We start from the raw sequence: 23816 nt of genomic DNA on the forward strand, positions 1-23816 counted from the left end.
ATAAATAAAAATACACCTAAACGCTACATAATACCTACAGTATAGTGCAATAAAGCAATTGCACTTACCCACTAAAATTGCATGTGCCCGCTAAAAACTGTGCAATAGCAACAACAGTATTAAAAACAGCATGTAACACACATGTAACAGTATGTAATGTGATGCCCCCAACACATGCTTGCACCCATAGTATGTATTTAATTAAGTATGTTTATCTGTGCGTGTGTGTGTGGTCACACATGCTGCATGCCAATGTGCCAAGGCTCATGCATACCTAAGATGAAACATCAGTGCACCATCAATTCTCCCTTCACGTATAAACATGCGATAGCTTGAATAAATGTTTGCAAGGTGCCACGTTCCCTGCCAAAATCTGCGCCTAAATCCCTCACGAAGAATTGGAGCACCTGTTAATCATAACCTCACCTTCTGGCACAGCTCCACACTCACAGGATGAAATACAAAGAAGGGGTTTGCCTGAGCCGGTTTGATTAGAAACGTTGGCTTGACACATGGCTTTCGAGAAAAATTAGTGAGAGAACAAATGACGATTAAGTCATCCTTTGGGCAGTTTTGCACATGTCACACGCACACATTCATTCACGCCGTTGAATGCGTGTGTACTTGTACTTCGGAAACAAGCAGTTGCAAGCAGTTCTGTGATTTCATTATTACTTCATTACAAGCACAGGTAGAAACACGACTTTAATTAGACTCACCTACAAAACCATGACGTGTTTGGACTATGCTTTCTGAGAGTGAAGGATACATCATTTCCAGAAAGTTGCACTTTATTTGATAATAGATAATACGAGTGTGTTGCTGCTATGGTATCGCTTAGACGTGTATTTTGGGGAGGATGTGTTTGGAACAACATACTGTACCAGCGCTCAAACCAGTCCTCATTAGTGCAGTGCGGGGTTATCCGAGGTGGGTTACCTCATATGGTTTGCCAATTAACTTCTGGTGTTTTGGCAAATTCCTCTCAACACCTTTTGCCAAGCTGACAGCACGGGAAAAACACAATGTGCTCACAGAGGAACTATGTGCGTACATTGCGTACACAAGCTTTTTCAGAGTCAATGTTTTTTAGTCCTCTGTGGTAAAGATGGAGCCAAGAGCAATTTTTAAACATCATCTTTCACACTGTGCTTTCACTCAGCGTGCCTGAAGACAAATTGTTGCTTTCCAAGAACTATCTGTTTGTCCTGTTCTGCCTTAAAACAGCAACTACGAGTGATGTATTGAACTCTATAGGGAGTTACTGTACTCTTTTGAGTAACAAGTGTGTGCTCTTATGAATTGTTATCATCCTCTGGCCAGGTGAAGAGCTGGCTATCAGAGAGGCTACTGTAGACCAAACATAACTTGAGTGCCTCTGCGTTAAGACGAGATCCTTTAAGATTCTATACGTTCTACAGTAATGGCAAATCACAGACAAAAGACCAAACACACATCAATGATACTTGGGGCCCTAATATTTACACTCAACATGGTGCTTTGCCTGAGTGTGGCAGGAAGGGGCTGATCTGGAGATACGCCAGATGCCTTGATAAGCGCCCCCTCATCAAGCCCCTCTGTGTAAAGCGAGACATATTTCTTGTCCATCGTCGAGACCTTGCAGATACGTAGTAGGAATCTTTGCTGTGTACAGCATGGCTGACCCAGTTCAAGCTCTTGAAATCTGTTGCACAATCTTCCAGATTGTTACCATTTTGTATAATATGCCTGTATGTGTGTGTGCATGTCTTTTGTGTGGGTGATTGTGTGTTGTAGCTTGATTCAGTGAATATTGAAGAGGATTTCCTAACTCGGGGCACTAAATCTCGACAGGGCAGAGTTGTGCTAATGTGACTAATAGCTGCATTTCTTCAGCGTTCAGGGCAGATTGCGTCAATGGTGAAGTTACAACGTGTCAGCGGAGTGACATGCCAATGACGGAACGGTTACGATAACCAGCTGTTCTCCAGAGGCTGTCATAGGAACATGCACTCACACACAATTCAAGACAGACTGTGTATGTCTATACATAGTACTATCACACACACAAACTATATTCCATGTCAGGCGTAAAATTTAACCGCTTAAACAATACTTCATTGACTGCCCCCAGGGGTCTGCTGTTGGTCCCCTCCTTTTTTCCCTCTACACCAAACCTCTTCACCAAAAATAGCAGATCTACCAGCCCACAACACTTTGTAGAATGTTCGCCTATTATGACAAGCCCAGAATAGCTACGCAAGGGTTCATGTGGTTAATTCCAGAGAGTGCAAAAAAATTACCCAAAAGGTACCAAAAGGACCCCTATAGGTTAATTTTTACACTCTTAGAATTAAACGAACATTGAGGATTTCACTGTGTAGACGGCACAGGCTCGATCGCCTGCACCCCAGATCTCAGACTTAGTAAATGTGTGTGCTGTGCCGTCAGCCTTCTGCTGCGGGGAATGACATCAGCTCTGAATCATGTGGCGCCTTGCCTAGAGTGTACATAATGCAATCAATCAGCCATCCCTCTTACTCATAAAGTGTCACAAGACCTCATTGATGCAAAACACACACTACAGGATTCTAGAACAGAAAGTAAAAAACCTTCCTTTTTTCCCCCTGGCCTAACAGGCAAATTATATGTTAAAGTGGTGAGTGAAAATTAGATCACTTTCACAGTAAGTGAAATAGTGTTGATAATAATAGGCAAAATTGCAGCACTTTGAAGGTCAAAAACATAGGTTTGGATAAAGTTCATGCAGACTAATTCATTATTTAATTACTGAATAGAAACTGCTATGAGCAGTAGTTTGGCTGCAAAGGACAACAACAACAAACAACAAATACAAGATACAAAACTATGTATTTCACATCTGCGTTCAGAAGTAATCATGCTAACAATGCGTGTCATTTATCATACATAAAAGTTTTGATTAAAAGCAGATCTTGAAGCGCCACTAGAGAGATTTAACCGCAGACAATGAAAATAAAATACAAACGCTGCAGGAAGAAATAAAAGAAGATAATCAAAAGCCAAAAAAAGTTAGTGCCCTTCTCTGGTCAGGACAGCAGTGTTTGTGCATGTTACTCTAAGCTGTAAATCTCATAGTGTGAGTGCATGCTGACACAAAGTGCATGATGTAATGCCCTGCGGTTGATTATTCTTCCCGGGATCAAACGGACACAGATTTGTCTCTGCAAGCTCTCTCTTCGACCGCCTTTTTTGGTGTTTTGGATATTTGCTTCGCTTGAATGCAGAAAAAGAAGCAATAAATTACAAGAGGATGGTCTACAGGCCTACAAGTAATCATTGTATTGTTATGGTCATGATGACTTGGACGTTGACATGCTGTAAGCGATCAGAGAGTAGTGTAGACAGACAGAAACACACTACTGCATACAAATGTACCAACTAGAATGAGAGCATACATACCTCCACCAACGCTATGCAATTGTCAACATACAGTATGCCATTTCCGCCTGAGATTTGACTTTTATTTCACAATTATTTCAAACTCTTGCCTTAATTGCAGATTGGCTATTCACTGTATCATTGAGCAAAATCTGTGTCATCTTTTAAGTCACTTCTGAAGACCTACTTTCATATCAAGTTCATAGTTTTTATTACCTCTTTTATCTGCATTTATTCCCTTACCCTTTTCATGTTTGTCTTAATTTGTTCAATTTGATGTTAATTGAATTGTTAGTGTAAAACACTTTGTAACCGTATTTTGAAAGGTGCTTTATAAATAAAGTTTAATATTATTATTAGGCAACAAAGCCATGTGTTCACTATGAGGTCCCAATTGGCATTCTATTTTTTTTTATTCGTTCATTTCTCTGTCTTGAATGGTTGTGAATATATCTTTATGAACACAATACACATGCCATTCGATAAGCGGTAGATGTTGGGCTTCCCCGAGTCACCTGGGATCGAACCCAGGTGCTCAAATTCACATACTGTACAGTACAGCCTATGCGTGCACAAACGGCATGCAAGCACAATAACTCAATGTGGGAACACACATGCACACACAACATACACGGATGTTATATTGTATTCTTTAACCGCCTAAATCCTGGTATCACAATTTATTTAGAATTCATTTTGTGGTTAAGTGGTTGAAGTAATTTTCCCTGTTATGTCACCAACAGGTGGTGAAATATGCGTTCTCGAAGCAACAGCCTGGAAGACACAGCCAAGGCCAAACTGGCTCAACAACAACAACAACCACCACAACAACAAGAACATCAACCACGGGCGGAGACACGCAGACGGCCTGGCGAGAGAGAAGAGCCATCGGGCAGGGCAAGGGGGCGTAGCAGGTACCGGGAACCCCCGGACGACACAGGTACCATTCAGCGGAACCACAAGACGGGCAGGAACAGTGGTAGCGGGAGTGGCAGTGGGAGTTCCAGTAGCGGCAGCACCAGGTGCAGTCAAAAAGAGAGGGGCAGGGACCTCTCCAGGGATGATCTGGTCTTCCTCCTCAGCATGCTAGAGGGAGAGCTGCAGGTGAGCACGCACATTCTCTTCTACCGTCTTCTCTCCTTTCTCCCTATCCTTCACTTCCATGTAACTGGAAGGGCTGCAACTATCGATTATCTTCTGCAACATTTTCACACTGCCTGCTAGGCCAAAGTGATAAGTCAACCCGAACAAAGTGGACTTAAACAGTTGGAAGGTTTGACCATGACAGCATGAGACAGGCCTGCGAGCGTGGCATCGCCCCAACTAGGTCATACATAGTCAGACACAGGGACTGATTAGCCAGCGGGCACTCAAGACACACAGAAAGCTCCTGTTAATGGACGGCGAACAGCTGAAGCTGTTTCCTGCCACCCCTGCACTTAGAGCAGGGAAACCCCCCGTGAATGGTGCCATAGCATTTCTGATTCTAGTGAGAGGTTCGTGGTTGGATGGTGAGAGTATTGCACTCCCAATATTATCATGTCCCTCACCATACGGAAAATACACGGGAATTCTGGCCAACACAACTCAGTTTTTAAAGGAATTATACAACATACAGTACAGTATATAGAGTATAATCAAATATAGTGGTAAAAATCACACCCAGTGTGAAGTGAGTGGTGCCTTTGTGTTGCACTCCTGTTTGTGTTTAATTAGTGTAACTGGTTGCATCTCTGTTGCAATCAGCTGCAGCTGTTGAGGCCGTGCTCAAACGGACGGACAGACAGACCCACACACACGGTCAAGTGTAGGAGTGGCTGGCACCACTCAAAAATGCATAAAGAAAATATATTACACTCGAAAATAACTGCTGTTGATAGAAAACATATACTGTACTGTATATAACACAGTGAGGACAGAGACAGGAGAGAGAGAGAGAGAGAGAGAGAGAGAGAGAGAGAGAGAGAGAGAGATGGCATCACAGTGCAAATCTCATTCAAATGCACTCTCCCATGGAAAACATCCCAGAGAAGCATAGTATTGTGCTTTCCCTTCTTTCCATTACAAACACCTAGGAACACAATACAATACAACTGCATGCATCTGGTGGAGCCGTACACTCACTTTGGCACAAGTGAGGCATCCTGACGTCCAACTTTTAAGAAGGGAGGGGGGTTAATCCATTTAGCAGACAGACTGTGGAAGCCTGGTGATCCTGGCTGGAAGAGAAGGGCAGCAACTGCTATTCCCATGGTCTTGAGACGAGGCCCTTAAAGACAGCCGCACTTCATTTGCTTAAAACCTTAATTTAACCACAAAAGGCTGACTAACGCTGCGCTGTTATTTACAGCCTGAGGGAGTAGTTGGTATGGGAGGGAGGCTTGCATACATACACACACACATGCATACACGCTCTCAAAACCAGGAGCTCCTCAGTACGACCAGAGTGTCTTTGCTGTGCATGATTATTTCACGTAGTGCCAAATTCTATAACACCCTTTTTACACTTTCAGAGTTAAATGAACACTTCCAAATGTTATAGTGCAGAAGCTTATTTTGGTGTAGACTACTACAATGTAGTGTGCACTCCTGTTCTTTCAATGTAACCTTTCTCCCACACCCTCGCCCCAGGCTAGAGATGAGGTCATCACAGTGCTGAAGGCAGAGAAGATCGACCTGGCCCTGCTGGAGGCCAAGTACGGCTTTGTGACCCCGCAGAAGGTCCTTCAGGCCCTGCAACGAGACGCCATCCAGGGCAAGACTGATGACTTCCAGGAAGACATCTACGAGAAGCCCATGGCCGAGGTACTGTAGGGTCATACGTGGATGTTAGGCATGGCATGCACCCATATTCAATAATATTGATTATTGCGATATCCTGTGATATTGCAATATCTACTGTATATTCTTCTTATTATATGTACATTAGTAAGTACATGTAATAATGATATTAAAACCACATGATAGAAAACTGCAGCACTTGGGAGAATAAAAGTCTCTGTGCAACAAGTGTGGAATGATGTGTCACACTACGTGAGGAATTGAATGTCTCGTCACTCTTGTGCATCTCTGTGGTAGCTTACAACGTCTTCCCAACCAATGAAACTACGCGACACCCGAACACATGTCGTCAATTTGACGTCAGTGACGCACCATGCGGCACTTGTTGTGCAAGGCACACACACAACAGAAACTTGCAGTTGCCTAAGCTTGTGCTGGACATGTGGGAAAGCTCACCGTTAGCAAATGGAACAAAATTTGTCAAAGTTTCTTGACCTTTGCACTGGTGCCTCGCTGTGGTCTCTTTCTCTCTCCTTCCGCTACCTCGTTGGCCTCATTAAGTATTGAGAACTTGTTCACACACACACACACACACACACACACACACACACACACACACACACACACACACACACACACACACACACACACACACACACACACACACACACACACACACACACACACACACACACACACACACACACACACACACACACACAGGTTTTTCAGATTCTTATGGGCCTCTCTAGATGAACGTCAATGTGTGTCTGTGTTTGTTTGTTCGTCCCCATCACAGCTGGACAAGCTGGTGGAGAAGCAGAGAGAGACGCACAGGCGCATGCTGGAACAGCTGCTGCTGGCCGAGCAGTCGCACAAGCAGGCCCTGTACAAGCTGGAGGACGAGAAGAGGAACCACGGCGAGTTCATGAAGAAGAGCGACGAGTTCACTAACCTGCTGGAGCAGGAAAGAGAGAGGTCAGTCCATTGCCTGGATGGACGCGAGGTTGGGTTTTGCTATACTTCATCATATGACAAAAGTCCTTGCTGGCTGTATATACTGTACGGCAACATTTCGAGATGTATGGGCGCCTGACCGATGTTTGCCCACAAAATGCATTGTGGGATTTGTAGGAAGTAGGAACACTTTCAGAGTTACAGACCCATTATGACCCATTATGACCCCTTGGTTGTCCCTGGACCCGACGTTGAGTAACAGTGGTTTAGGAGGATGACGCGGAGTATTAAGATGAGATAAAACCTTATTTATCCCCAAAGGGGGGATTCAGTAGAATTGGTATTGTTGTTACCCAGGCTCACTGCAAGCCTCTAGGTCTGGCAACCGTTGTGTGCGCGGGGATTACGTACGTATGTTAGTTAAGTTTTTTCTTTTTTACAAAACAAGTAATAAAGTGCTGTTGTGGAAGAAGTAAAAGTACTATACTCTGTTCCAGTAATGGACCTGTGTTTAAAATGTAACTTGAGTGAAAGTACTCAATGGCATGAAAATATAATTACAGTACAAAAGTAAAAGTACGTACATTTTCAAAAATAACAGATCTACAAGCTCGCAACGTGTCGCAATACTCGCAGTGCGACGCATTGTGAGCATGTAGATCGGCTATTTTAAAATAACCGAAGTATGAAAAAATAAAGTAAGACAACTCAAGTTATCAAATAATTGTAGTGGAGTAAAAAGTACAATGTTTGCCTCTGAGATGTTGTGGAGTAGTATAAAAGTACAATAAAGTACCTCAAAATTGTACTTAAGTACAGTACTTAGTTACTTTCCACCACTGATAAAGTGTCTTGCCATTCTTTTATGGACTTAAAGGTGTTAGTTTATAGTCCACAATGCAAGATGTAGTGCACCCATAAAGTCTGATATATACTTAGTTGCACGACAGTGTCTCGCACTGAAAACAGCTGATCTACAAGCCCACAACACGTCACAGTGCAACACCTTGTGAGCTTGTAGATCGGCTATGGTCGGAGCGAGAAACCGGTGCGCAATTAAGTATAATTCAGGCTTAATGCACACATTCCGTCACACAGCAACATTTTTAATTTAGCTCAGAGAGTAAAACAATTACGTACACAAATTGACATAAAATTAACACCAAGGCTTTTGTTGTGCAGATATTTGAAAATTATATATATACAGTATGTATACTGTAGCTTCACATTGTTTTGGAGGCAGGACAGTAAGTGAGAGGAATCACATTACTAGTAAACCAATAGATTACATTATTGATAAAATGTTTCATTAGGTAGCTAGGAACGGCGAGATATTATAATTCCCCAGTGATGATTAAAACACCACATTCACACGAAAAATCCCATTAAAAAGGGGGAAAAAACAACAACATAATAAAACATTCTTCTTTAATATATGGGAAGACTGAAGTCTACTGATGCCTTCTCAGTGGAACAGAAATAGCACTTAATTAGGTAACATTAACGTAATAATACCAATTCACATAAAAATAATGACACTATAAACTTCAAAGTCCACTTAACAGATGGATGGTCGTGACGACACACACTAGCTAAATTACAGCCAAAGGGACAGATGATACTGCTGGCTTGTAAAGGCTAGCTTGTTTTAGCGTTCTAATAAACACACTCCATCCCCCCTAGCCTAGTGTATGAATGTCTTTATAAGGCAACGTCAATTCGAGCTCAGAATTTGCTCAGAATTTCTACCCTAAAACAGAATCCACACACTGTTATTCCTTCCTAGGAGTATGGACAGTTCAATCACTTTGATTGACCACAAATATCTCTCCATAAACCTTAAGGAAATCAAGAAAGCTCTCTGGGGTCACTGACAACGCATGGGATTCAGACTTGGCACGCTCCACACTCAAGTGCTTTCACCTCCCAAATGAGCTTCATGTTATTATAGCGCTGTGAATATTACTGGACAAGACAGTGAAACCATATCCCTTGAAAATAATTCTGGGTGCTATCACCCATGTCTGCATGGTCAGTCTCTGTTTTCACTGAGAATGTAACTGTTCCTAAATGTGCCTCTTGACAACATTACAGATGAGATTCTTGGCTCTCTTCTTTCGGGGGAGTTCAGAAATATGGCCTAAGCTGTCCAAAAAGACCCAGGAGTAACTTTCAAGTTTCTCTAAATTGTACTTCTCCTTTAACCACTTAAATCCTATATACTTCTTGACCTGAGTCTGCCAGGGGTCTATACTCTTTTTCCCCCTCTACACCAAATGTCTTCGCCCCAGTATAGGGAATTAGGGATGCTAGGATTCAAGTGGTTAAAGGAGTAGTTCGCCCTAAAATGTACTAATTATCTATTCGCATCAGTTGAAACAGAGGGGAAATTCATTTGTCCACATAACACACAGGGAGGTTGCTAGCATAACTTTGTAGCAGTCTAGTATCAAAATAAATCAAGACAACACTGACCAGTTATGTAGAGTTAAAAAAGGCACACATACACTGTAGAAAAAATACTTCTGAAGCAAAACAATCATGCTGGGAATAGAATAGACCTATACTTAACACGGAAGTGGGGGAGATTTTGTGTTCTAGTAGATAATGATGTCATTATAGGTAATTTCCCCTCACAATGTAACCATTTGGCTTGATAAAACTCGGATTATGCTGCACAAGCTGTATGTCACTGTGTTTGTAATTTTAGGAACTGTCACCGTTGACAGTTGTCTTTAGTTGTTGCAGTACAGCTGCTTACATTCTCAATACCATATACTGTAGGCTACTTTCTTTTGGAAAGGTTTGCCTGTCACTGTCTTAACACAGTCAGCCAAGCTAAGACTGCTGGAGGCATGGTGGAAACATGCTTGAGTGGTGTTTTCTATAAAGCTCATATAGTGCATTCACTGGGCCGTGCTAACTTTGCCTCGCTTCCTCAGCAATATCGAATGTTGCACGCACGCTCACGCATGCAATCATACACACTTGAAGACATGCACTCGGCACTTGATTTCGCATGGGAAACACATCTGGACATCAGCCCGTGACCTAATTGGGACAACCACATCACTGCACTTTAGGTCTATCAGGCTGTTTGACTTGGATCGAAGGCTGACGTGACGAAGGCCTGCGCTTCGTCACTGAGCGTGTCAGGAAGAGCCGGGTGCCATGAAAAATACCAAACCCCCCCCCGCCAGCACCACCGCCATCCCCATCCAGGGTCCCGTTAATTATGGCGTGAGAAAAGGAGAAGGATTTATATGACCGAGACGGGGATCAAAAAAATAAAAAAGAGAGAGCACAATAGCTCAGAGGAGCATCAATCACAGTGCATGCTCAACGAGATGCCAGGTTACCATGGAAATGGTAGGGAAGTTGTTTTAGAATTTTATTCTGGTCTCCGTTTCAGTAGCGGACATCCAGATTTTGTCTCAAGCCCATGTGTCCGAGTGTGAGTGGAGTAATGCATGGGAGCTTCGACATCTGCCAACATCATCTGTCTTTAGCTTTGGGACAGCACTCTGTTTAGCTAGTCGAGTACAGTTACAGTTGTTAGGGCATACGCGCGTACACTTACTGTAGCTAGGAAAGTCGTGGTGTCTAAAGTATCAATGTAGAATAAATGTGTGTATATGTGTTGTGGAGGTGTGTTCCATCCCTAGATAGTCATTGTACGTTGAATATTCATCACAACATAGGAAATTTGGCACAAACGGGGGGAACAAAAGATGAACAACAACTTCTAGTTCTCATGTATCAATATTCCCTCTCTCTTTAAACACATGGGGGGGGGCAGACATGTCATCACAAATGGCCTCCAGCGAGAGGAAGCAGAAAATCGCCAAGCAACCTGGGTAAACGCCATTTTAGTCATTCTTCCTGAGCAAAGAAGTCTCTGCGTTCGGCGGCTCCCGTTCTGCTCTGAGCTCTTTCCAGAACATCACCGCAGAACAGCCAGTAACAAGGCTCGGCGAGCTTCGACTTCAACAAGCAGAAAGCCACTTATCACTCGCCCCGAGGACGGCCATGCTCAGCAGCGCGCTGTGGAGGCACGCGTACGGGCCACAGCTCGCCTCGTTTGAGGGAAGCGCTGAGCTACAGCAGGTTTTAATTTCACGCTCGTTAATCCGTTGTATGATGCATTTTAGCTGGATGTAATCATTTCCTTTTTCTGGGGGCGCTGGCAGCAAGCGGCGACTTGTGATTAGGCCTAGATCCCAGGGCTACGTATGTGCAGAAAGGGTCTGGGAATGGACCCCAGCTTTGCTTTCTTTCTTTCTCTCTGTCTTTCTCGTTCCCTCGTTCTCTCTGTTTCTCCCTCTCTCCGTCTCTCTCTCTCTCTCTCTCTCTCTCTCTCTCTCTCTGTTTGTCTGTCTCTCACTCTGCATAACGCAGTCCATTTATAAACTCTCCCCTGTCAAGTTTTTGTTTTGAATTTGTTTCATAGCAGGAAGCTATGTGACTGCGGTGTGACCCCCCACCACCACCACCCCTCACTGGAAGCCCTTAAAAGCATGTAAATCTGGGCAGGGGGTTTGGGATCAACCGGTCCCCCTCTGATTAATTGACGTTTGAGCAGCCTTCCATGAGTGATGACCTCATCGCGCGCCGGGTACTGCAGAAGCAGCAGGGGTGTGAGAGCGAGATCAGGACCCTAACTATCAACAGATGTTACTTAAAACATGACTTCAATACACACACACATTGCATACAGCAGGCCAGGCGCTTTCCTTGCCTGCACGATCTGCTTTGTTCTTTTTGCAGGGATCTGGGCGGCATGGAGTGAATTTTATGACCTTCTATATTCTTTGGTTTCATCCATGAACGGCATAGCTGATCAGGACACTTGACTTCCTAGTTGTATTTGGAACATTCTGAATGATTTTAATGTGTGGGATTCAACCAAACTAGAGGTCCTACATTAAACATACAGTGCTGTATGTCAGCATGAAGCTATTGTCAAACTTTAAGATTAGGGTTTCAAATAGGGGTTTGGGGGATTTTTTCTAGATAGATATATAGGCATGCGTTTTTGGTACAGTCAGTGTATAGAACCCTAGGCTACGTAAAAGGTTGTCATGCGGGTAAAAAGCTCAGTTGTGGTCAAGCCAAACACTTGTGATGTTAAGCGGAGCACATCCGCAGTCATACCAAAAGAACCCTGCAGTACGTAATGGCCTGCGGATAACATGAAACACATGGGATGAGACAATCTGAAGTGAAAAACACTTTTTGCCAAGTATGGGATGCATATAAGAAATTTGCTTTGACAATTGGTGAAATGACAGCAAAAATAAAAACGATATGGCAGGGCAATCCTAGTCCCTCACTGGAAGAAAGCGGTCACCGCTTTCTGTTCTTGGTTTTTTAGTGTCACAGGGACCAACATTCTGTAGTAACACACTGCCACCAATACCCCAGTTTTGGTCATCCTAAGCACTGCCGTATAGGAGATAATATATTGCTCTAGACATAATCTCAGACAAAGTAAATCAACAGCACAAGGCTAATATTTGTACATTGTGGAAGATAATACTAAACTACACTGTAGAAAAGCATAACTAGTGGCTTTTAAAACTTGCAACACAGCTAAAAAACATCATTGCTTCTCTGTTTCTCTGTTCCTGAGATATGATATGTAATTTTGACCTAGACTTTTATGGTGATCTTGATCTTTGACCTTGTTGAAACAAAAGCGAATGATCTTTTCTGGGCAGCCTACTGATCATTCCCACCAGGTTTCATGAACATCCACCTACAGTATCTGTTCTCAAGTTATTTTGTTCAATAGTAGACAGACCCACAGAGACAGAGCTCATTACAATATCCTCCATGAGGGCAGGGTAATACATTAATATACTGTATATAGAGTACTGTGCAAAAGTTTGAGGCATTTGTGGAAAAGAATGCTGTTAATTGAGGATGCTTAAAAAATAATGAATAGTTTGTATTCATCGATTAACAACATGCAAAGTATGGTAAACTAAATCAAATGATATTTGATCTACCCTGTGACCCGTTTTAACCGCACCAATTCTCGGTTTTTAGTCTTTTAGTTTTTAGTCCCTAATGTAATCCCAGACTGTCTCAATGATGTTGACATCAAGGCTCTGTGGGGGCCATACCATCTGTTGCAGGACTCCTTGTTCTTTTTTTGCTCAAAATTATGCAGTCTGGCTGTATGTTTGGGGTTATTGTCGTGCTGCAGAATTAATTTGGGATGGTCTGTCGTTCTCAGTATTGAGGAGACCACTTATTCTGACCAAACCTCCAACTCCATTTGTAGAAATGCACCCCTAAATCTGCAATAAACTTCCACCATGCGCTCTCCAGTGCCTTCAGTCAAATATTTAAACTTTTGACTCATCAGTCCAGAGCACCTTTTGCTAATTTTCTGCAGCCCAGTTCTTGTATTTTCATGCATAGGTGCGTTGCTTGGCTTTATTTCCACGTCTGAGAAAAGGCTTTTTGGCTTCCATGAAGACCCCTTCTGACCGGACATCTCTGGACCGTAGATGGGTGTACTAGTGTCCCACAACTGGTTCCTGCCAGGTCTGAGCTGCTGGCGCTGTTGGACATCTTCCAATGCAAAGAAAAGACAACATAATGAGTCTTTTGTTTGCTGCACGCACTTGCCTTGGCTGACCACTGCTTTTCTGGTCCTCGACCCCACCTGTTTCTTTGTGCTTTTACAGAAGAGCTTGGACAACACATCTGGAAACACCTGTCAGTCTCAAACGTTCTGCCTGTGAGAGACCTTGCTAATGCAGGATGACTACCTTGGTGTAATTTTTTATTAAACTGTCATCAGCATCAGCTTTTTAGTAAGGCTGTTACCAAGTTGTATCCCCCTACGCAGCTGTTTCTGTTTCGGTTAATGAGCTTGGTTCAACCTATTATGTTGTTGATCATTAACACCTGTTTGGTATAATCATTTACTGGGCTATATGCCTACAAAATCCTTACATTGTTCTCTCTGCACTCTACGTAATGTGACTGTTTACCCTGTTTATTGACTAGAGTTCATGCTTACTCTGCTCATTCTGATATCGCACTTGTAAGTCGCTCTGGATAAGAGTGTCTGCTACATGCCTAAATTGTAATTGGAATAATATATAAAATATATATATAAATGGTGCATTTATATAGCGCTTTTATCCAAAGCGCTTTACATAGATTGTGCATTACATTCAACCATTCACACACACATTCGTACACCGATGGTGGAGGAAACCATGCAAGGCACCAACCTGCTCATCGGGACCAATTAGGGGTTCAGCGTCTTGCTCAAGGACACTTTGACGCAAACTCTGGGGGAGCCCCCCAGCCCGGGATCGAACTGGGAACCTTGCAGTTTCCAGTTCACTCTACCCGGCCACTCTACCCCTGAGCCACTGCCACCCCGAACAACTGTATATAATATATATTATATATATAATATATATATTATATTATTTTTATATAATATAATATATAGAAACTCAGTTGCACTTAATTTGATAACACAAAAGACAAAACCTTTCTTTCCCTGTCAACACTTTGAAGGAAGCACATCATAGTACACTATCTCCATGCCATCTGGTTGACTTAACACTAGCTTGCGGTGACATCATCCACGTGTGTAGGATCTAGAACATTCCTTGGCGATGCTATCACAGCAGCCCGGGGTGCTTATTATCCCATCCTAGCCCTGTCGCTTTTTGAATCGGAGCACAGCCTTTTGATATTTATGACCTGGAACGTCTCGTTATTAACGATCGGCATTGGTGTAAAAGGTACTCAATTTCTTTACTTAAGTAAAAGTATCAACACTGCAATAAAGAAATACTCTGTTACAAGTAAAAGTCCGGAATTCAAAATGTACTTGAGTAAAAGTACAAAAGTATTGGCATTGAAATGTACTTAAAGTACCAAAAGTAAAAGTACACATTATGCAGGTTGTCCCATTAAAACATTTCAAATGTATGAAAATCTTTTGAAAATAGCAGATCTTCTTCTTTCACCTTTATTTATTCAGTTAGGACAATTGAGAGCCAGCTCTCTTTTCCAATGACGCCCTGATTACAGTGTATAAAGCATACACTTTTTAAAAATTCTACAAGCTCACAATGCGTCGCGATGCGACGCATTGTGAGCTTGAAGATTCTAATTCTACTTGAGTAAAAGTACACAAGTATTGGTGTCAAAATGTACTTACAGTACCATAAGTAAGAGTACTTAAATATTTGAAAATAGCAGATCAACAAGCTCACAACGCGTCGCAATGCGACGCGTTGTGAGCTTGTAGATCTGCTATTTTCAAATAGCCTATGTATAAAATAGGGCTAAAGTGGTTAATGTATGTTTTATAATATAATAATTTATATCTGCAAAGTAATTAATAACTGAAGTTTTCAAATAATTGTAGTGGAGTAAAAGTGCAATATTTGCCTCTGAGATGTAGTGGAGTAGAAGTGAGTAAATGTACTTAGTTACTTTACACCACTGTCAGAAAGCCGCTACAGGCATGAGTAGGCCCTGTCTTCACTCATGCACAGTGTGGACACTGTAGGAATCTGCCTCATTCATCAACTGTTGCTGACAAACATGACTCCTGAGCTCTCAGCAAAGTCTTTCGGAGTCTTTCATGACTCCGGAGGAAGAGCACACCTGTATTCCTCCCCAAAAATTGTTTAAACCCGGCAACCCCCACACATACTGTGCATTCCTGTTCCATGCCAGAGAGGAGGCTGCACTTGATAAGAGAGGTGAGAGGAAGTGATAAGAGATCAACGACATCCATAAAATGACATGTCAGGTAATAACACAGGCCTATAGGTGGTTTGGTATTAAATGACAATCAAATATCCTACTTTTGCAAACATGACCTTGCCAACTGACAACTGATCCCATTTGTTTGCTGTACTGAATGGGTGGTTCACATTACAGGTCACTGTTGCATATACAGTACCAACATTTTTAAGTTGAAGTACCTTTTATGGCAAAGAGAAGAATTCTCTGAGCTGGCTAATATGACGTTATTCATATCTTTTGCAGCTGTGTGCTCGAAGCCTTGCCACCAGTGTTGGAAGTTAGGAATCACACAAACGTGCCACATTCAAAGACATCCACTATACACACATATGACATGTGGCTGTCTTCTACTGCTCGTTCAAAACAAAATCCTGGCTCATCCCCACATGCGTCAGAGAATTTGAGGAGCTTCAGTTCTGGGAAAACGAACAGAGTTTTGTTTACTTCGAGGGGTTACATTTTTATGTGATCGCCCTGGGCATTTGAGCCTCTCTCTCTCATTACTGGTGTCAGTATCTATAGATCACAACCTTATGTTAATGTCTACAGCAATTGCATTTCATTTGACTTGTTTCAAGTTAAATCGATATTAGCTAGCTGCAGTGTCTAGCATTCAAATTATTGTCATGTCTATCATGGTAAGAGGGAAAGCGATGCATTCCTGTCTTTATTAAAGATGCAAATGCCAAGTCTTACATGCTTGCTGTACTTGCTGACATACTGTCAATCCGTCTCTCAAGGGACATGTGTTTGGAATCCTGAAATGGTAATGCAGGGCAGATGGATTGAGAAACTGCTATCGTGACTTAATGACTGTAAAACAAGTCAAGTTCAATTCAGTTATTTATTATTGAATGTTAGTGGTGGGAGGTTTAATGTTTCCGGCATTTGTTTAGTTTTTCCCTGGTCTGATCGTTCACTAATTGACTAGTTTCTTCTCATAGCCCTGCCTGATCTTGTGTCTCATTACACAGAGTCACCATGTCACTCACGAGTCACACAGGAAGGGATGTTAGAGTGTCATAGGAAAAAGTGACCACTATCCTGATTGTGACCTAATTCGGCAAGGATAATACAGTAAGTAAGCGGAGTGGTATGTACTGTAAGTAAAGGTCCTCAGCAGACTTTTGTGTTTAGTTTGAACAGTATCTACAGTATCTTTGGCCACCATGCAGGTACAGTAGGTATGTCAGTAGGTGTTGGATGACAAAAGCCGGCAACATTGCATAAATATAGCTTTTGGACATGAAAGTATGTTTTTTATTACGTCTGTACTCTATCTTTAAATTGTGTGTGAGAGAAAGAAATCCTGCGGTGCCTCCGTAAAGCGAGCGGTAATTAGGCCCAGTGAGCCGTCGTTGTATGGCGTAATGTGATTACATCTCGCTGACAGCAATGCAGCGATTAGACCTCGCCGACCGCAGAACATGAGACCCATGTCTTTTTCCAGCCTTCTTGGGACTCTCTTTAAAGCAGGGGGGGGGACGACCTTAAAACAGAAATCTGTTGCTGTGTGCTGTCCCTGAAATCTTGTGCAATTCAGTCAGTAATTTGTGAGGATGAACAACTCTCTTTCCCGGAGCCAACACCAGACCCATGATCCTAATTTGTGAAGTCATCAGACTGTTCTTTCCGGTGCTGCCTAATCAACAGCGAATAGTAGCATGAGTTAGCAGATACTCTAAAACTCTCCCCATGGGATTTTATTGGGACATGAGTGGATATTCTGTCTCAGAACAGTCAGTCCTGCAATACATCAAACCTCCTTTGTGTGGAGGATAATAGAAAACAACCCAACATTTTATGAGTCCACAAAGTCACTATGCTTACTCATTGTGAGCAACACAACTCAAGGAAGAGTCTCTTTATGTCGTTACACATTCAACATTGATCATTTTACAGGAATCTCCCTTTACAAGAAATAAAGTGAGTTTAGGCTTAAATATAAACTGTAGTAGCAGTACTGTAAGCAGTACAAGATCTAACAAAAGACAAACTTTTTGTAGTTTCAGCTTTGTAGGGAATAATACCTCAGTATTTAAAAGTTGAGCAACCCGATTAGAGTCATAAGATTAAGCTAAGATAAAGAAGGGACAGTTACTGGAATACACACAGTAGGTGATGTAATGCTTTGTGACTGCAGGATAACCCCATGGTAGTGAGTGAGTTGGCCACAAGCATTGATTGTGACTAATACAAAAATTATGAAACCTAACTGGGCACTATGAGGAAGAGTAAAGGAGGGTCAGAAGTATGGGATAATGGGCGCTTGGGTGCTGCAGGGGTGAAGCACCTGTCCACCTCTGCAGAATCTAGAGCTAAATTCCAATACCCCAAATTTCACACTCGTTCACTCCCCTCGCGTCCTCCACTCGTGCCTTAGCCCCGCCCCCAGCAAGGGGGAGCGGATTAGATGCGAATCGATCGGGTTGGCCCCGGGATCAGAATGCCCTACGCTCACCCAGCGTCATTTCAAAGCGACAGCAAATCTTTGTTTTTGTCGCATTCCTAAGACAATAATAATTTTATAACCGGCAGCGGCTGTGGCAGGAGACACAAAGGAGACTCTTTGTGTCTCTTACCGCAGCCGCTGCCGGTCATCAAATTATTGGCTTAGGAATGCGACAAAAAATAAAAAAATATCCATGACTTCAAGTCTCCATGGGGTGAGTAATCGATGGAAAAATAAGTAATTTTTTGGGGTGAACTATCCATTTGAGCCAATTTCAATATACGATGGTCATAAAAGGGACACAGACAGATGAGTACCACAGATACTCTGACAATGGTACAACTTGCATCGTTCCAGAATTGCATCGTTCCCGACTCCCAACTAGGCTGGTGCCCAACAGGTAAAAAGAGACATGATTGCAACAGCTGACTTCTAACTTCCTTCACTCTGCCAAAAAGAGTCAGAAACAACTAAGGGTGGATTCAGACTGGGTCCGATTGATTCAAACCGTTCCCGAGTACGATTGACCTCTCCCAGCTAGCCAGCATTCACATTGGCCAAACTTCTTCCATACTCGAGTACACTTCATTCAACAGTAATGGTAAATATGTGCCTCATGGGGGCGCTGTTGACTATGTGGCTTTGGGAGATAGAGAATGTCATTCACAGAAGAAGAGTCACTTGTCAGAGTTTATAAAGTGAATAATAAAGTTTGACTGTGTTCCTGACGTTGTCTTGAGTTATAATAATAACAGAACAACAATACACAACCAAAGCAGTGTGTGCATTGGTCAATGAAACCTCAAAATGTAACGTTGTCTCTCGCGTCTCTATTATTATCAATATGATAGTCACGTAACTGATGCATCCTTGGTATTTTAGCAGTGACGTCACGAACTAATCCTTGGTATGTTTATCCTTACATACACGTTCGCTACACATGTGTTTTTTGTTAATTATTTTTCACGGCTCGCGCTACTCAAACACTAGCGTTCTTGTCAACATTCAAGTAGAACTATGAGACGGTATAACCCAGCTAAAATAATTATATAATAGTCATTATAAAAATCACACCCTGTGTGAAGGTAGCGGCGCCTTTGATACATTTTGTCATCGATATGTGTTTATAATGCGTTTATAGCCATGTGTCATTTGAAGCTTGACCAATCACTTTGTTGACGGGTCTGACCAATCAGAGCGTTGACGGGTCCGACCAATCAGAGCGTTGACCGGTCTGACCAATCAGAGCGTTGACGGTGAACACGGACAAAGTCAGGTATAGAGCAGGATCCGCTCTATACCTAAAGGTATAGAGCGGCTAGCGCCGCTAAAAATATATAAATTACATATGATTAGCAGTCCACTTCCTCCTGTCGGTACGGATGGATTCACATTGCAGCGTACCGTACCCGAGGACGCATCAATCGCACCCGAGACGAGGCGGCCCCAGGTACGGTACGGTGATCCGTTTCGGGGAACGGTACGCTACATTCACACTATCACAACATCTGCCATGTGGTCCGGGGTGCGCACCCGGGACCATAGTCTGAATCCGCCCTAAGAGGCCAACTCAACAGAACTTGACAAATTGTGATGGTGCTAAAGAATCTGTAAGAGTGATGAGCTAATGTTTCTCTTGCGAGAAGAAAAGCACCAAAGGGTAGTGGATAGGTGTCAGGTGAGGCAAATGCAGCTAATGCACAGCTAGTGTGACATTTCTTAGTTCGCCAGTGAACCGTGTGCTGCCTCTGCCTGCGCTGTAAGATAGCAAGCCATGGCGAGACTCAAATTACAAAAATGGGAGAGAGAATCCAAAGAACGACATGGAGTCGACATTGTAGCCACACGCTGACCCTCCGGCAAAGCTAAGGTCTCTGATTTACTTTCTTCTCACATTTGTTCTCTTGAGTCACGGCTTGGCAAAACATGGTAAAGGGAAGCGGAGAGCCATTCTCCTTTTTGTCTTTTTTTCTTTTCTTTCCTTCCGTGTTGTCAGGCTGGAAGGAAGCGGCGGCGAGAACTTGGACATTACGTCCTTGTAGCTGGCAGCTGCCGCGTCTGAACAATGAGCCTGCGCCTGCTCTCCCGGCCAACAGGGTGTCAAGATAGTGAGTGATATAGAGACGAGGAGGGAGAGCCTGCCAGGGGCCTGCCAAATGAAATCATTTATCTTGGGCCTGCCGGATGTTGTCACAATGAAACGTGCAGACAGGGAAAGTGAGTGAAAGTGGCCCCATCATCTCCATGTACTTTTGCTTTGTTTGTCCACGGCAGGGTTACTTACTGATTTCATACATGCTGTCCATGTGAATTATTAATCTGCATCTTCAATCTAAGAGGTGATCAATCCGCCAGCCGTATCCAAAAACAGCAGTGTGAATGTTTGAAACACAGCTATCGGTTGGACCAAACATTTTGCTTGGTCAATGTTTATACCAATGTCAACGAGAAATGTAAACTCATGTTAAAGGTGTAGCATGCCTTTAACAGTGCCAGTCAACTAAAGACTAGTTGGCAACAGCCTGGCAGCTGAAAGTCTGGCAGGGATGTACATGTCAGCACAAATTATGACCTCATATCCTGTTTCAGTAAATGGGGGATATAGAGTCAGGGCTTGTACAGTATGTACCTTCACCTGAGCAGTGCACATATTACATTTGATTTATATTTGGGGGATATTGAGTCATTGGGTCTGTAAAAATCATCATGACTCAGACTGAAGGTTTATAAAAATAAAAATAAAATGAATAATATACCGATTGACTTAAAACTTAAATATAAACGCAAGCAAAATGCCCCAGCATCTATTTTGCTAACTAGACTTTGTTAAGTCATTTGAGCAATTATTTGTATAGTTGTTGCCTGGAGTCCCTCAGGGTCTATACTAAGCAAACAAGGCTAGGCTACGAAAATAGCCAATCTACAAGCTCACAACACTTTGCATATGTGATGCATTGTGACCTTGTAGATCTGCTATTTTCACTGAATGTTTGCCGCAGAATAGGGATGCTAGGGTTCCTGTGGTTAAGTTATCCCATCAACAGGAAAGCAATGCGGTTGAGCCCCAAGTCACTGCTACAATTTTACTGTTTGCATGAGATTGAAAACAGCACTTGTAGCACTCACAGGGTGTCAGAAAGCAACGCATTACGAGACTGGTGTTAATGTTAAGTACCGAAGTTTATAGGGACAAGCATTCAATTTATTTTTCCTTGATGGATTCGAGGCAAGCAGCAGAGTCCAGTCGAGACCAAAACATCACTGCCTTTAGTTGCAAAAGCGGAAATGCAATCTCTTCTTTCAGGGGGGAGCAGTTATTTTCTTGCAGGCCAGTACCTACTGTATCCACCTCCACCCACATTCAGGGACTTTGTTAATGCAACTTGGGAATTCTCCAGCAACACAATGGAGGGCGACTGATAGAGCGCGGGTGCGATTGTGGTTACAGTGAAAGAATCCAGCACTGTACCCTGTATAGGTGGGGGTTGGACCTGTCGAGACGGAGGTGGTCGGGTGTCAGGCCACGATATGGAAACCTAAAAATTTAAAACTACGGAGGGATTGACTCCTTGGCAGCAAACAATAGCGAGCTGTCAGAGGGACCACCCTGTCCCACTGCATCCTGGGCTTTTTGACGAGATGTTCGAAAAACCAGGAAATAGGAGCCGTGGTTGGGTGTTACATTTCTTCCTCTCCTCGTCCTCTGGCCTGGCTCGACGCAAGGTGTTGGACATGATTGATGAGGAAGCTTTCCTGTAATACTGCATGGGACCTTACGCAGTCAAATCCTCAGTGTTTATTTAACTCTGAGTGTGCAAATGGAACCACGGGCTCATTTGGTTCCATTTGTACACTGAGTTAAATTAACACTGATTTTACTGTGTAGGCTGTGTTTAGCATTAGCTTTTTTTATGCCTTGTTTGAGTAGTGGGAGGGAATGGTGTCTTGCTAGTGACATGCTGTAGTCATTCTTTGAAGATGTGTGCGAGGGAAAGAAATGAATGAATCAATCAATCAATCAATCAATCAATCAATCAATCAATCAATTATTGTGAGCTGTGTACGCAACAATAAGTAACAAAAAGTGTTTTTTTTCTAAGTGAGAATGTTGGACACAGTGTAAAAGGTTTTTCAACTTTTACAAGCCCACTAAATCCTCTGCAAAAACATTGTGTAAACGTAATTGTAAACCCACAATAATCCACATGGTTTAACAATGTGTGACAGCCAAATCCTATCCCGTCCTTTTAACGACAGGAACTCAAGAGAGACCAGACTGGTGGTCATTAATACAGTTACACCACAGGCCCGGTGGCCCGCTGCACTGTTGATTTTCACAAGGCACTAAAATATGCACATTTTTGGAACGAAGGCATCATAACAGCAATAAGCACGCAGCGTTACCGGCTCCCTAAGAGCAGAGCCCCGACCCTCCACAGCTCTTCATCCGGGAAGTCATCTCAAGGGCAAAATCATCTTTTTATTCCCTCCTCAAACCTCAATTACACTGTGTTTTTCCAAGTGTGTGTGGGGCGGGCAATTAGGGTGACACACTTGTAACATTACAGGATAAAGACACAGATACTGCTTCAAGGGAGAGCAGAGCTGGATTTAGCATTGCCTGCTGACTTCACTGTAAAGATTAGCCTGATGAAATCCAATACTGCTGTCATATAACACCTCCCCTATCCCCTTTATTCTTTTTGCACACAGAACAAGGACTTTAATCAAGGTCCAGGGGCCACTGGCTCAGGACAAAATGATGCAGTTTAACCACTTAAACGTATTAAAAAAAATAGCCATACAAGCGCACAAAGCTTGTAGATCTGCTTTTTTTTGTTATTATTATTTTTTTAAAGTTCAACTATAATGCCCAAAATGGGGACACCAGGTTGAAAGTGGTTTAAGACAAGCTAAATTCCCCTGTGACAAAGTGAGAGGTGCTGGATGATATTTCTTGACTAAAGATCTGACATGGGGCTTTTTTAATGACTGGTACATTTATTTAAAAAATAACATAGTGCAAAGAAGTGTGTTGAATGTTTCTATAAAGACAAAGGCTTGGGTCACTATACTCTTATTGGGAACATGTGCCATAAAATAAACAATAAAATGTGGAGATGACTTACGTATACTCTTGCGTACTCTTGCTCTTACGTATTTCCTGGATTCTCCGATTTAGGCAGTTTGAGTGATCCAGCTATTTATTTATAGATTTGATTACAACTTTATTATCCAACCACAGCTGGGGATTTGTTTTTGGCCTCACCCCAGGCACCATGAGAGAATGTACGTATAAATAAGCAATACAAAACAACTTACATAAGACAATGCAAGTATGTTCCTCGCCGTGCTCCCGCGGAAAGAACCTAAAGACATCATGTTTCACTGTGATTCACTGTATTTATTGTTATATAATGTTTTCTTGACA

The 23816-nt window shown here is 42.7% G+C and overlaps 1 protein-coding gene across 4 annotated transcripts in view; it reads left to right on the forward strand.

The window, feature by feature from the left end:
* filip1l (filamin A interacting protein 1-like) overlaps positions 1-23816 on the forward strand; it is an 88568-nt gene that overhangs the window by 29549 nt on the left and 35203 nt on the right. For all 4 annotated transcript variants that reach the window (XM_084050738.1, XM_084050737.1, XM_084050736.1 and 1 more), the window contains 3 exons: positions 4143-4503; positions 6031-6204; positions 6980-7158. In XM_084050738.1, the coding sequence (XP_083906864.1) occupies positions 4153-4503; positions 6031-6204; positions 6980-7158 (704 nt within the window). In that variant the 5' untranslated portion in view covers positions 4143-4152. The remainder of the gene's footprint in view (positions 1-4142; positions 4504-6030; positions 6205-6979; positions 7159-23816) is intronic.

Source organism: Gymnoscopelus microlampas (assembly GCF_963454915.1).
Source record: "Gymnoscopelus microlampas genome assembly, chromosome: 24".
In the NCBI taxonomy this organism is placed as follows: Eukaryota; Metazoa; Chordata; class Actinopteri; order Myctophiformes; family Myctophidae; genus Gymnoscopelus; species Gymnoscopelus microlampas.